The following is a 13,437-nucleotide window of genomic DNA, read 5'->3' as shown; positions in this document are numbered from 1 at the left end:
CTGGTGCCTGGCGATGACAATTCTGGAACCCCAGGCAAGTCATCCCGCCTCCCAGGGTCTTATTGTTCCCTGCTAAGGCGTGAGTGGTTCCTAAGCCCTCTCTGTCTGTCTGTCTGTTACAGCGAGAAATTAAACAGTATAACACAGTGTTTGAGCTGGACGGGAGAGCGGACAGGCTAAGTCCCACTTGTTCTGTTGAGAGTCAAGAAGCCAAGTGCCTTGTGAGGTTAAGCTGAGCACATTTTGACCTGGAAGATCACCTATGAGAATACCTTAATAGAGCCATTTGGCTGGCTCTGCATTGCCAAAGTCACCCCCATGCATTGGGGCAAAACTAACTTAGTTCTTTCCTGTAGAATCACAAAACTATTCTAGAGAAAACCTCTGAAAGAGTCAAGAACTCTGGTCCAGGCTTGCCCTTTCCAGCTGGCCGTCACAGCTGCCCTGCTCTCTCTCTGACCACCACCCAAGGCACCAGCACCCGGGGGCGAGAGCCAGAGTTTGAAAGCCGCAGGGGCACCTCGAGCAGCCAACGGCTGTGTGCTTGGCCGCTCTGTCCCTTAGCTTTATTTTGGCATTTACAGCTTGCAGGATTGTCACGAGAATCTTAGGCGATTAACGTGAAAGTGTTTTGTAAGTCACGGCACACTTTATGTTTCCTTCGATTTTTTAATTTAAAATTTGCGGTTTTCATTTTGAAGTTATTTTAGACCTGCAAAAACCTTGCAGAAATGATAAAAGTAACTCCCGCATGCCCTTCGTCAGCTTCCCCGTGCTCGCAGCTCCCATAACCGCCGTGCAGTGTGGCAGGCTGGGAAGTCGGCATTGACGTGCTGCCATAACTCATGTACAGCCCTCGTGACATCTCACCCGTGTCCGCCCGGTGACCTTTCTCTGCAGCGGGGTCCCATTCAGGACCCCCACAAAAAGCATCCCGTCCTCACACCTCCTCGTCTCCTCTAGTGGGACAGCTCATGGCTTGAGCCCTGGCCTGTTTGGTTTGGTTTCTGGGGACCATCTTGCTTGGCTCATCTGACATGGAAAGGGCAAGGCTTGGTTCCGGTTGTGCATCTTGGGCTGGACGGTCCCGAGAGGAGACGTGCAGCCTCGGCGTGTGGCCTCACTGGCGAGGTGAGCCTTGAGCCCCAGTTCAGGGTGTATCCGCCAGGGTCCTCTGCTGGTGGGTTACTGGTGTGTCTTGGTGATCGGTAGCGTCCCTGGGGAGAACCTGAGACTGTGCACACCTGGGCGTTGTGCTTTGTCACGCTGTGACGCTGTCATGAGAGGAGGTGATGCTGTTCCAGCAGCACGTGACCTATAGGTTTTGTGCCTGGGGAAGGGCCGTCTGGCTAGACTGACCGTGCCCCTGGTGGTGGCCTCATCAGGCCCAGAAAGGCAGGGTCGGTTCACTATCCCTGGAGGGTCTGGGCCCCCTGTGGCCACCAGCAGCCCCGGAGCTACGGGCTCAGAAGTGGGGCTGGGAGAGCTCTGCAACTGGGAGCAAAAAGCTCATTCTGCCTCAGGCCGAATCTTCATTCCTCAGTAAGATCTGCAGGAAATCTTACATTCAAACCAGCTTCTTCCCTCCTTGCATCTGGGCACCTCTCAGGCCTCTTCCACCCCTAGACGGCACAAGGAGCCCCAAAGCATGGACTGACCTCAGGAGAGGTCTGGGCAAAATCATTGGAAAGGCACATCTTCTTGCAAAAACAGAAAAAAATTGCCTAACGTTGCAAAATCCGTTGAGCCGTCTGTTGTCTGCATCCTGTTTGTAGAACAAGCCCTTCACTACACACGGCCCTGAGGCCCGAAAGGTTGGTCCCCAGGCTCTGCCTGAAAGAAGGATGAAGCTCCATTTATTATTGTGTGTCGTGTATTCCCTTATATCCTAATGTTTTAAGTGGCAAAATGACAGTGCGTGCACATGGTAGCAGTTGGCCAGGTCACGGGGCTGCAGCTCTCCGGTGCTCCCAGGCCCCCGAGAGCTGGCCTCGCAGGTATCTTCCCGTTGGGTGGATGGTCCACAGGAATTTATCCTCTCCCTTGGGTTGGGACCTAAAAGTTGTCTTGATTCATGTGCGTAAACTCAGTTCCTGGAATTTCAAGGTATAAGAAATAGTTAACACATAAAAGCCTCCATTCTGTCTTAATTTATGACTGTTTTACCCAACGTTACTCCATGAAGCTGAGCTTCCTCCTAAAGTTCAGTTTTTTAAAAGATAGAAAATTTCCTTGGACAAAATCATGCTGTACAACCTGAATACTCCTCACACCAGCCCAGAGAAGGTCGTCTCCAGTCTGTTCATTTGAACGGGTGTAGTCAAGTTGCGTCGTTGAGCTGAATACAAGGAAGGAGCAATCGATCAAGAAATGGTGAGCCGGTTGAGACCAGAGCCGAGGATGGCGACGGAGCCCCCCACGCCCAGGACCCAGCCTGACAGCAAAACTTCATCTTTATGTTTAAAAAAAGTCACAGACAGCTGTTTTCCACCCTGGAGACAAACGCTCAGTCAAACAAACCCAGGTACCTACTGGACACCAGCTTGAGCAAAGAGCGGGGACCGTCCCCAACCACGGACGCGGCGTCAGCCTGGAAGACGGGACCCAGACCCCAGGGCTCAGTCAGCCGCCACAAAAACCTTCAAACCAACAAGACATGGACAGAAGGAGATGTCACATGTCGGTGCGTGAAATTGTCCACACGGTCCTTCACTGTGCGTTCCTAACAGGCACAACCTAACGCTTATTTCTAGGAAGGGAGATGGAATCCCGGGATGTGCTACAGTAACAGACTTCGGAAGACGAGTGGCCGTCTCCTCCACGACGTATGTCTCGTAAACAGACTTCTTCCTTCCTGCCTGCCTTCCGCCCCTCAGTGTGTCTGTGACAGGCCCCTCTGTCACCAAAGGCCGTAACCCTTTCCCTTCCGGAGAAAGCTCCTGTCACACTGGTCACTCGGAAGGAAGAGCCACATGACGATGTCAACTGCCTGGAAGTTACCATGTCTCGTTGCCGCGTGGCCATGCACGGTGTCCACACGTGGTTCCACGGGCCACCTTCCTCCCCCTGTCTCCACACGTCCCCGGTCGCCTTCCTCCTGGAATGGGGCCTCTGTTGCAGCCGTGTTCCCGTCTCCCCGGCCTCAGGAGGTGCCTGAGTCAACACACTGACTGGATTGCATGTGATCCAGCTCCTACCCAAGGACCACGCCCGACCACGTCCTGCTCGCTCGCCAGAGCCCTCCCCAAGCCTGGGAAGTTGTCCTTGAGGTCTCTGTCTCTGCCTCTCCCCCAGCCCTGCACACATGTGCACACACGCACACACGTGCACACACACTGCCTGCACCCTCTCTCTCGCCAGCTCCAGGTCAGAGGTCAGGGATGGAGCCAGGCTGCTCCGCTCAGGGAGGAGGGCCTTTCTGTCCTGACCCTTTCCAAGGGAGATGCTGGGAAGCCCCGCCCTCAGAGGTCGTTTGTGCTCCTGGAGGGTAACAGCCGCTGAGACAGCGTTCTCTGAGGCCCCTTTAAAACTGGGAATGTGGACTGTCACTGCAGGAGCTCTCAGTGTGTGTACCCACAGCCCTTTGTGTGGGCCACAGGATCACAAATATCAGTCTGAGTGTAACTAAGTCCAAACACGAGCAGCCCCGCAGCCCCGGGCACTTCTATCTGACCTGCACAGCCCTGTGTGAGACTCAGAGAGGTTCAGGAACCTGCCCCAGGCCACACAGCTTTCTACACAGAGCTGAGTCCAATCCACTTCTCCTGCCTCCGAGTCCCACGCCCTTTGAATGTGCCTGATGACTGAACTGGGTGGTTAGGACACCAGGCAGCCCGCCCTGTGTCATAGATGCAAAGCTGTGATATTTGAGACCCCGCAGCCTGCGGACTGGCAGCACCCCGAGTCATTCACCCTCTCCTCGGTTTGGGTTGGTCTGTGGGAGGCCCGGGCAGCACCGACCAAAGTTGGTGAAGGGCTTCATGTCTGAGCCCCACACAAGGTCTGCCCCGCCACCCTCCAGTCCGCCCCAAGGACCTGCTGGCATGCGTGTCCTTCTGTTGTCACGTCCAGCCTGGAAAGGTCCGTCCCTGCTTACTGTCCCTGTTCAGCGTGGACATGGGGCCAGGGCCGGACCCTCACTCAGCCCGACCCCACGGGCGTGCTGCGTCGGCCGCTCCTCACGCTGCGGGGCAGGGAGACCAGGCCGGACGGCGTAAACCAGGAGGGTGCGAGTCCTTACCGCTCAGACGACGCCCGTCCTGAGACTGATCTGGACAGGTGGTGACTTTCTTGTTTACTGTATCTTATTCCTTACATATGGCTTACGCCTGTTGTTTTCATGGTTTCCTTAAATTGAATTTCTATCACAAAAGGACTTCAGGTGCTGGACACTTCCCAGCTTGTGTGCTGGATTCTGTCCCCGACTTCTGGGGTCCGATCCAGCTGTATTAGCTAAGGCCGGGCAACTCAAAATGGGGGTCTGCACATGGTCACCATTGTGATGGGTGAGTAGGTGACACCAGCACCACCACCCTGCCGACACATCGAGGTGAAGGAGCAAGTCCCTGTCTTATCGCGGCCGGCCCGAGGGTCCCCATCACAGGAAGCCCGCTCTCCTTCCACTGATGTCTCAGAGCCACCTCCCCATCACAGAGCCCAGCGGGGAGCCACTGGTGTCACCCCTGCTGTCCTCTCTTCAGGGCCACACGGTCTGTGCTGTGACAGTTTACACGACACCAGCTATCATGTGTTCCACGCCCCCTTCCCACTGTTTGTCCTATGGACACAGAGTCCAAATGACTATAATCGTGACACAGGTGCAGCTCTGCGTTCTGCTCTCGTCACTTAATGTTGTAGCGTGGACGGTGGCTTTCCCGTCAGACACTTTCCTGTAACATTCTCTGCTTCCCTCTGGTATCCAGTGTTTCCAGGGTCTCACCACACAAGTGAGGCTGCACTTCTTCCTGCTCGTCTGTTTTTCCTTTGAAGATCATTTCTTAGGATGGATTTCCAGTGTGTCAAAAGACATAAACAGGCATGTGACAGGTAAAATTAGATTCCCAACGAGTCTCCCTTCATTTTTTCTCATTTCCGAATCATCTCGAAACCTCGGTCCACCCGTTGATAAGTCAGCGTTTTGAGAAGAAATGGTCTGGTGTGGCTGTTCATGCGAAAGAGACCCAGGTCCTCCCCTGACGCGTTCTGCTGAGCAGACTCTTGGCTTGAGAGACTCGGCGGACGGGACAGGGAGCCGTTGACGCACGTGAGGGGAAAGCAGCGCGAGGGGGGCTGGACCGCTAGGATGCGCCTCGGCAGCTCCCACCCCAAGGCGGTCACCACACGCAGCGTGGGAGCGCCCTGCCTCTCCTTGGTAACGCCTAGGAATTCTTCTAGAATCTCCATCAGCAGCACGTGACCAGCATCACAGGCTCCCTACTGTACGCAGCAGACCGTCCCCTCAGCATCGGGTCCAGGGGATCCTCAGGGAGAAGCGGTCTTGTCCCAGAGCGAGCATTACGTCACGCTGACTTTCTGCTGTTTTGATTGGAGCTGTTTTCTACGTCTCTGTTACGTACTGGGCATTCGAAGTGGAAAGTGATCGTTGATTTTGGATTTGCAGTTACCCTATGTGTTGATTGAATCAGGAAGCATCTGAGCCACAGGGCTTTCCTTAATCAAAAATTCTTAACTAGGCGATCGTTTGAGTAATTTGCTGTTTTCCCTGACCCCTCTGGTAGCTTGGAAAGTGCCTGTTGGCCGACTTTAGGGTTTTTAATGCAGAGTTTTGAGGCATTTATGTGGAAACTGAGGAGCACAGGAAGAGGTGCGTTTTGCTCTTTGTCTGCTAAGGCCTGGACGGGAAGGGGAGTGAATAGTCCTGAATATGCCTCATTTCTACCTAATAGTCTGGCGGGATTTACACATGAGAGTGGTGTATCCCTTCTGTCTGTGAGCACGTGTGTGCGTGCACACATCTGAAGTTGGGTCGAGTCGTGGATGACATGAGGTGTCCCGGCAAGTGGGACAGAGCTGGATCGGGCCGGATAGTGGGTTGATTTCCACAGCAGTGAGAACCCTCCCCTTCCACATTTCTGGGGAGAGGAAAACCCCGAGTGGGTTTTTCATGGTGACTGTTTTCATGGCAAGTCTGTGCTCAGCCAGAGTGGTGGCTAGAGTTGAGGGGGGCAATGTCTGTGTCAAATGCCCTCTGTCCACCGAGGGATTCGCACATTCAGTGCTGGAATCAGAGGGAATGGGCAGGGCGCGTGGGGCCTCACCCAGCCAGCTTCCTGCTCGCTGTTTCTGTTGGCAGCTTCTCCCAGTGAAAAAAGGTGAGACTTTCCAGGGCCGCCCCATGGCCAAGTGGTTAGGTTTGGTGCACTCTGCTTCAGCGGCCCAGGTTCATTTCCTGGGCATGGACCTACACCACTCACTGGTGGCTATGCTGTGGAGGCATCCCACACACAAAATAGAGGAAGATTGGCTCAGATGTTAGCTCAGGGTGAATCTTCCTCAGCAAAAAAAAAAAAAAAAAAAAAAAGAGACAGAGAAAATTTCCAATACAAGAAATCCTGGTGAGCGTCAGCATTGGGTCTTACCATGTTCTCCCCTTTCCACGGAAATCTGCAACCTTTCTTTTTTTTTTCCTAAACAATTTCTTTCTGCAAAGTAACACCCAAGAGCTCACGGCTGGAGCAGAGATGCAGCTCCCACTCACACTTCTCCCCTTGCTTTTTCTTCCAGGAGCAATTTGAGTTCGCGCTGACGGCGGTGGCCGAGGAGGTGAACGCCATTCTCAAGGCCCTTCCCCAGTGAGCCGCTCGCTCCCGCAGCCGCGGACGAGCCCCTGACCCCCGGAATATTGTTGGGAATCATGATATCACTTAGTTGTGTGTCTTCTAGTGTAACTACCTAGTGATAGGGTCCTTGAAATCCTGTAGTCAGTGCCGGTTAGCAGTCAAAATGTGTATTTTTGTTCAACCAATTAATAATAAAGAGAGGTTTATGGAAACATCCAATTACAGGGGGCAACCAGTTCATCTATTTTCACTTTCTTGAAAAAAATTAATTTTCCTTAAAGCCCATTCACACTCCTAACTGCAAACATGTCGTATTAATGATGCAGTAATTCGCCCACTCGGCATGGTCTCCAGGAAGAGAGCTGGTTCGTTATCTGTAACTTTCTGAAGGATGGATCAGCCGGGCAGGGAGGGCATCCAGGGAAACGCACGAGGCACTAAACGCAGGCCGCCAGGTGCAGAGAACACATTTGGCGTTTGTCTTTCAGACGGTTTATCACCAGGAGAAACCACTGGCTTACTAAAGAGTTAGGTCAGAAGCCTTGTAACATTCTGCAGCTTTGGGGCAAATGAGAAGAAAGCGGTCACAGCATATCAGTTCTGTTCTTATCTGGGCTGCTCGACACCCTCCCCCAAGTGCTGTCGAGAGCCCACCTCAACCTTCCGCCCCGCAAGGATGGGCAGGGGCCTCCCCAGGGGCAAACGCTCTCCCACTCGGAGAGCACCTGCTTCCGTGGCCAGCCACCCCAGGTGACCCTTCACCTGGGCAAGGTTGTGGGTGAGCCCCGACCTCAAGACAGGTTTTCCACTTTAAAATGATTTACGTACTGCAAAAACAGGTACAGCTAATGATGGCTTCCTGCTGGATGACCACAGTGAGGGGAACAAATCCGGGCACATCGGCAGGCTCCATCAGCCACCTGTGTCCCCTCAGGGACTGTCGTGGGCCTGCTGGCATCCAGAGAGACCACGGCTACTTCCCTCTGTTCCTAGAAGGGGGGATATGCAGGGAGAGCCACGGTTTGTGCTTTATCTGAGTGAGGTCGCAGCACCTGGGAGAACGATGGGAGATGCAGGCATGGCCTGGGCCTCCGCCCGCTGCAGACTCCTGGTCACTCAGGTCAGCCAGGTGTCCAGCCGCACATAGACATAGCGTCTAGAGATGACCTGGATTTGCCAAAATAACACTTGAGCATCAGGCTTGCCGCCGCCCCCCAGAAACAGAAGAATCATCTCATTAAGCTTAGAGCGATTGTGTCTAGACGGGTGCAGACGGCTCGTGTGCTGCAGCCTTCCTTTCAGGGTTAGCCATAAAGACATCGCCAGTACCTTCTCGGTCCTGCTGTGTCGCACACCGTCCTCTCCATCCTAAATCCATGCAACGTCTCAAAACCAGTAGAATAGGGAGAGTGGCCTGCTGAATGGGCAGAAAGTGCCAAAATGTTGTTCATGTCTTTCAATGGTATTGTCATGTGTATCTGCTCTAATCTATCTATGATTTCCTTCCTGAAGTTGTTTCTCTGGAATCTGAATAATTAATAGAGAATAATTTATCTGCATATAGAGAGCACATAGCTACTTGTGATTTCTAACTTCTTATGTTTCAAAAGGAATCTTCCAGTGTGAGATATATAAATAGATTTCATTGTGTCAGATTAAACTTTTGATTTCATGTGTGAATAGTCTTCATTTGGGAGGAGCGAGCGATTTTTTCCTATCTGTCCGTGTGTTTCCTGAAGGTGTGGGCGTTTAGATTGCGAAAACAAAGTGTGAGCATTTCTTAGAACTGTAATTTCACTGCTATTTTATCTGCAGAGTTAGATGTGTACTAAGGGCCAGACATTGCTGAGATTTTATTTGTTAAAAAGAGATTAAAGAGCCAGCCCTGATGGCCTAGTGGTTAAGGTTTGGTGCCCTCACTGCTTCCGTGGCCCGGGTTCATTTCTAGTTGCAGAACCACACCACTCGTCTGTCAGTAGCCATGCTGTGGCAGCGGCTCACACAGAAGAACTAGAAGGACTTACAACTAAGATATATGGAACCATGCACTGGGGCTTTGGGAAAAAAAAAAAAGAGGAAGGTTGGCAACAGATGTTAGGTCAGGGCGAATTCTTCCCTGAAAAAAGTGTTTAAAAAAAGAGATTAACCATCTCAGTGAAGAGTTGCAGGTGTTGTCTATGCTGTGAGCATCACCTGAACCTTCTTCTCATGCACGTGTCTGTCAGGTTTGAGGCCCAGGGACCATGCGGACGTGACCTCTTCCTTCCCCACCTTCCCTCGTCAAGCAGGTTCCACCACCTCTTGGAGGAGCACCCCTTCTCCACAGCCTCAAAACTGGCTGCACGGTGGCACGCCCCTGACAGGAGAGCATGCTGGGGACGTCCCACCCGCAGCCATAGGGAACACACTCTTGGCTGTGACACCGCGCTCCTCTCTTCCTGGAACGGTCCTCTTCAGCTGGTGACGGCGAGAGGAAGGCCCATGGAGTCGGCTTATGGCAAAATCAGATAATTCCTAAACAGCTCCCACCCATTTGAGGGTTTGATGTCCGTCAAAATGTTGGTGTTCGTTTCTCAAGAAATCAGCCCGTCGGTCTCAGCCGATGGACGTCCAGTTACGTCCTGTTAGTGCTGCCGCCTCCCCTGAATCTCCCTGCCCCAGTTTGCTTCATGCTGGAATCCTACCTAAGTATCCATGAACCGTCTGCTTTTGTGTGTCGTAAAAAGCTACGATGCTGCACGTGTGACGATGGGTAAAGCCTCTCATGAGAAACACGTCGGAATTTGCACATGGCCATCTGAAGATTCCCCTCCCGCCGTGAATATGCAAGAAAGCTGGACAAAATGTACTTTACAAACCCAGTGTGCAGCCAAGTTCTAAAGAAAGACAATGAAGGGGGAGCTTGAGGTCAGTGTGGGCGGAGTGGGCTGGGGGCCGGATTCCAAGCACATCCATGCGGAGCGAGCGTAGACGGCCCCAGGGCAGTGGTGTGCTGGGAAAAGGCTAACAACCAGCTCTCTGAGAAAAGAGACACACAGAGATGCACTTAGTTTATTACGCCATCTGCACACAACCAGCACGTAATAATAACACACAGAGTCCTCCATTGTCGATGCCACGTAGCCAAGTGATCTCCCAGAATGCTCACTCTGGTTTTTCTGGAACTCTTGTGTCTGTTGCCAACCTGTGATGGCATTTGGGGAACAAATGTAGCTCCAATGTGAACATTGGTTGGTGTGTCATTTACCTTAACAGGTAAGAGAGGACAACGAAGACGTAGGTGGGCCCATCAGGGCACGAGCAGCTTCTGCACCGAGTCAGGTCGTAGCTTCTGAATACGGGAGGAGCGTGTCCTCGCCTTCTCTGTGCAGTTCTCCGTGTAAAGCCTATACACACCGCACACTTTTCAGTCTAATCAGCATTCTTAACGTCTTCTCCATCACTCTCAAAAGTCTAGACGATTGACAAAACAGAAGATGAAGCCCTGATTTGTCCTGTGTGCTGATTTCTGTGATGTAAATACACCGACGATGAACGACTTCAGATGGGAAGGAACGTGAGGGGGCCCACCGTGATTCTAGTAGAAGGCAATGGTTACTAGAGATCAGAGTAAAATGGAGTCGAAATAATTAGGATGTGATTTGTTTTGAGTATTTATTACCTGTGTATTAATATAATGTGTCAGTTAATATAATTTTTAATAGTGGCTGTATTTAAAACCAGCTCATAAAATTCCTAACACTGTAACAATCTGCTCCTGTGGCACACCCCGACCTCGGAGCCACACAGGAGGGAGGGTTTGGGGGACCCCCACCCAGCTGTCCATCTGGGCTGCAGGAGGCGGGGGTGTTGGTCACCCGCCCACATCGCACAGGAAATCCAAGCTGCATACTTTGGGTGAAGATGTGATGTGAGCCCGGTGGAACCCTCAGGGCCCAACATCAGTGAAGGCAAAACCACTCAGCATGGAGCCTCCACAGCTCCCAGAAAAGATGCCCCAGGAAGATTAGCTCTTAATAAAAATGGACCACGCTGGGGGAGAGTCATCTGACGCACGAAGATGCAGAAAATACAGCAACATGAAAAGGTGGTGAACCAAGTTCAGACATTTTAAATGGCACGTAAGGAGAGCAGCATGAAAAAAAGAACAAGTGGATTTGAAAAGAGCCCAGCAAAACTTTAGAAATGACACCCAAAGGGAATGATTATTTGGAAATTATGAAACGCACAGTCACGTGATACAAGCGGATGTTAAGAACTCCGAGGCTGGGTGAGATGGGAGATTGGGAACAGCTGAGAGCTTGAAGAGTAAACCGGAGCAGAGGGCTGATGACCACGCATGAAACCAAAGTGTGCGAGGAAGTTACGAAGTATGGTGAGCAGAGCGAGCGGTTCATAAGAAGAGGGGTGCCAAGGCGTCCCGAGACTCCGGTCTCCCCAATGGGACAGGTGCGCTGACTTAGCACTTGGTGCTGCTGTCTCGAGCTCGTCCTGGCCAGAACAGCTCTGAGCTCAGCACGGATCCTGGCGCCAGGTTCTGGTTCTGAGTGGGCGGCAGGCACCTGTCCAAAGTTCTTATTATCAAGAGAAGACTTCCTTCTCGATTGGCGCCAGTGACCTGGGCTGTGCGTCCCCCGTGTGCCAGCTCCAGACCAGCAGGGCCCCCACCAGGAGGAGGGCTTTCTTCCCCCAGACATACCCAGTGCTCAGTGTGCACCTGGTGTACACCCTGCCTGGGGGAGGGCACAGAGGGGGCTTCGGTCCCTCGTCCCGAGGGGCTTTAAGATCAGTTAGAAAATACAGGCATTTGGGAGGCTAGAGAGAAATATGTGAAGTCACTCAGACCTGAATCCTCAGCAGGTGCCTACAAGCTCATCAATGAAGCAAGGAGGGGACGACCAGGGTGAGGCATGTCACCCACTTTACAGGAGGCGGGGTGGGAGCTAGCTCCCAGAGCAAAGGTGGGCAGGTTATGTGACGGCACCCAGGCTCGGAATTCACCCTGATGCTGGGCCATGGCACCAAGATGACCCATGCCCTCCCCCAGGTCCTCTCCCTGGGCACAGAGCACATCTTGGGGACGATTCTAACTATTCACCCTTTCAACATCACGGGGCCTAATCATCGAGCACTCCAGGGATGCGTTTTTATGACATTGTTGCTTGAGTGTACAGTAAAAAAAAATTGTGGCTAGATGTGTTCTTACAAAAAGAAAGGAAAGATCTACATGCTGCAATTCTACAACCTACGCAATCAAGAAATGCACAATGCTTCTCTTAATATTGAGCCCGTAAGTCTGTGTTCTCAGAGCCTTGGAAGCAGCTTTATTGGAATTCTTTGAAAACTCACACGTGGGTGCTTACACACACAACACGCATGCCTGCTGGTAGGGAGTCTCATTAAACATGCCCACCCCTCCTGGGAGTTCTGGGCCCTCGTGTGTGAGGATGTTGGTGGCCATGGTCCCTGGGGCCAGCCCACAGCTGACCCCATTGTTGTCACACTCAACTCTGTTATCATCCTCCAACACCCCCCCCCACCCACCCACACACACACAATCAGCTACAAACCGACATCAGGAAGGCATTACCTTCCAGCGCTGCAAACCTACCCTCCAGCGTCACGTCACGGCTGGCTGAAGGGGCATCGGGGCTGGTACAAAATGTCCATCCTCCTCTGAAGTCCCCGAGATCCTGGGGAGCCAGTGCAGCCTTGTCCCCAGACCCCGAGTCCACTTACCACCCCTGCCTGTCGGTGGCTGAGGTCCCACAGCCGTGGCGTCAGCTCACTTGGGCGCAGCAGCCACCACCTGTGTCCCTAGCTGCTCAGTCCATGGCTGGCAGGACACCTGCCTCTGAAGTGTCCACACTTCAGGTCAAAGCTCTTCCTCATCCTCTGCCAACACCAGGCCCCCGGCGGAAGGCAGATGCGGGTCCCCGGGCCAGGCCCTGTGGTTTGAGTTGATGCTGTTAATGTATTTTACTGGGTAGAGTAAACTGACGGGGTGGGTCTTGGAAGCTTAATTGTTTCTTACAAAATTAACTTCTTCCTTTTAGAGAGCTGGTGTGATGCCCTCTGCCCTCGCAGCTGTCTCCTTTCTCTTGCTCCTGCTTTCGAATGTGTGCATGAACCGCCAAATTCATCCCACAGGGAAATGACGGCAATATTATATGTAATCTGTGTTGTGTGCTTTATTAATCAAGTAGAACACTAATAAAAAACCTTCATAATTAGTGGAATAGGCATTAATTCAAAGATGTTTATTGGAATAGAAAATTAGAATTTGATTATACCTTTGTTCTGAAACAATGGCTGGTTTTCATTTTATTCAGGGTATTTGTTTAGAAACTGGTCTTAGACGAGCCATATGGTGAGTGTCATTTGCTTTTTAGTTGAGTTGATAAATACCGCAGTGGTCTTTGTGGACATGGGCGATCTCTCCATGTTCGATGCTCTAAGAAACCAGGACCGGGCCTCTCCGGGGAGAGAGATGTGTGGCCGGCGCAGGGTCGCCCTGCTGGGCCGTGTCCGGGGATGGCAGGCATGAGGGCGAAGGCCAGCTCTGCTCTTTCCAGCTCTTCTTGGGGCGGCAGGATGGTCCCGGGGCGGCAAGGGCCCACTGCGAGGCGGCTCTGTC

At 52.4% G+C, this 13,437-nt stretch overlaps 1 protein-coding gene across 5 annotated transcripts in view; it reads left to right on the top strand.

Moving 5' to 3' along the window:
* The window catches only part of PTPRN2 (protein tyrosine phosphatase receptor type N2), a 945,556-nt gene extending 937,084 nt beyond the window's left edge, over positions 1–8,472 (top strand). For all 5 annotated transcript variants that reach the window (XM_044747547.2, XM_070516905.1, XM_070516912.1 and 2 more), the window contains one exon: positions 6,745–8,472. In XM_044747547.2, coding sequence (XP_044603482.2) covers positions 6,745–6,816 — 72 coding nt within the window. In that variant the 3' untranslated portion in view covers positions 6,817–8,472. The remainder of the gene's footprint in view (positions 1–6,744) is intronic.
* The last annotated feature ends 4,965 nt before the right edge of the window (positions 8,473–13,437 follow it).

The sequence above is a fragment of the Equus asinus genome, chromosome 1 (genome assembly GCF_041296235.1).
Source record: "Equus asinus isolate D_3611 breed Donkey chromosome 1, EquAss-T2T_v2, whole genome shotgun sequence".
Classification (NCBI taxonomy): domain Eukaryota; kingdom Metazoa; phylum Chordata; class Mammalia; order Perissodactyla; family Equidae; genus Equus; species Equus asinus.
The sequence above is the reverse complement of the archived record's forward strand: the minus strand, read 5'-3'. Positions and strand labels throughout refer to the sequence as shown.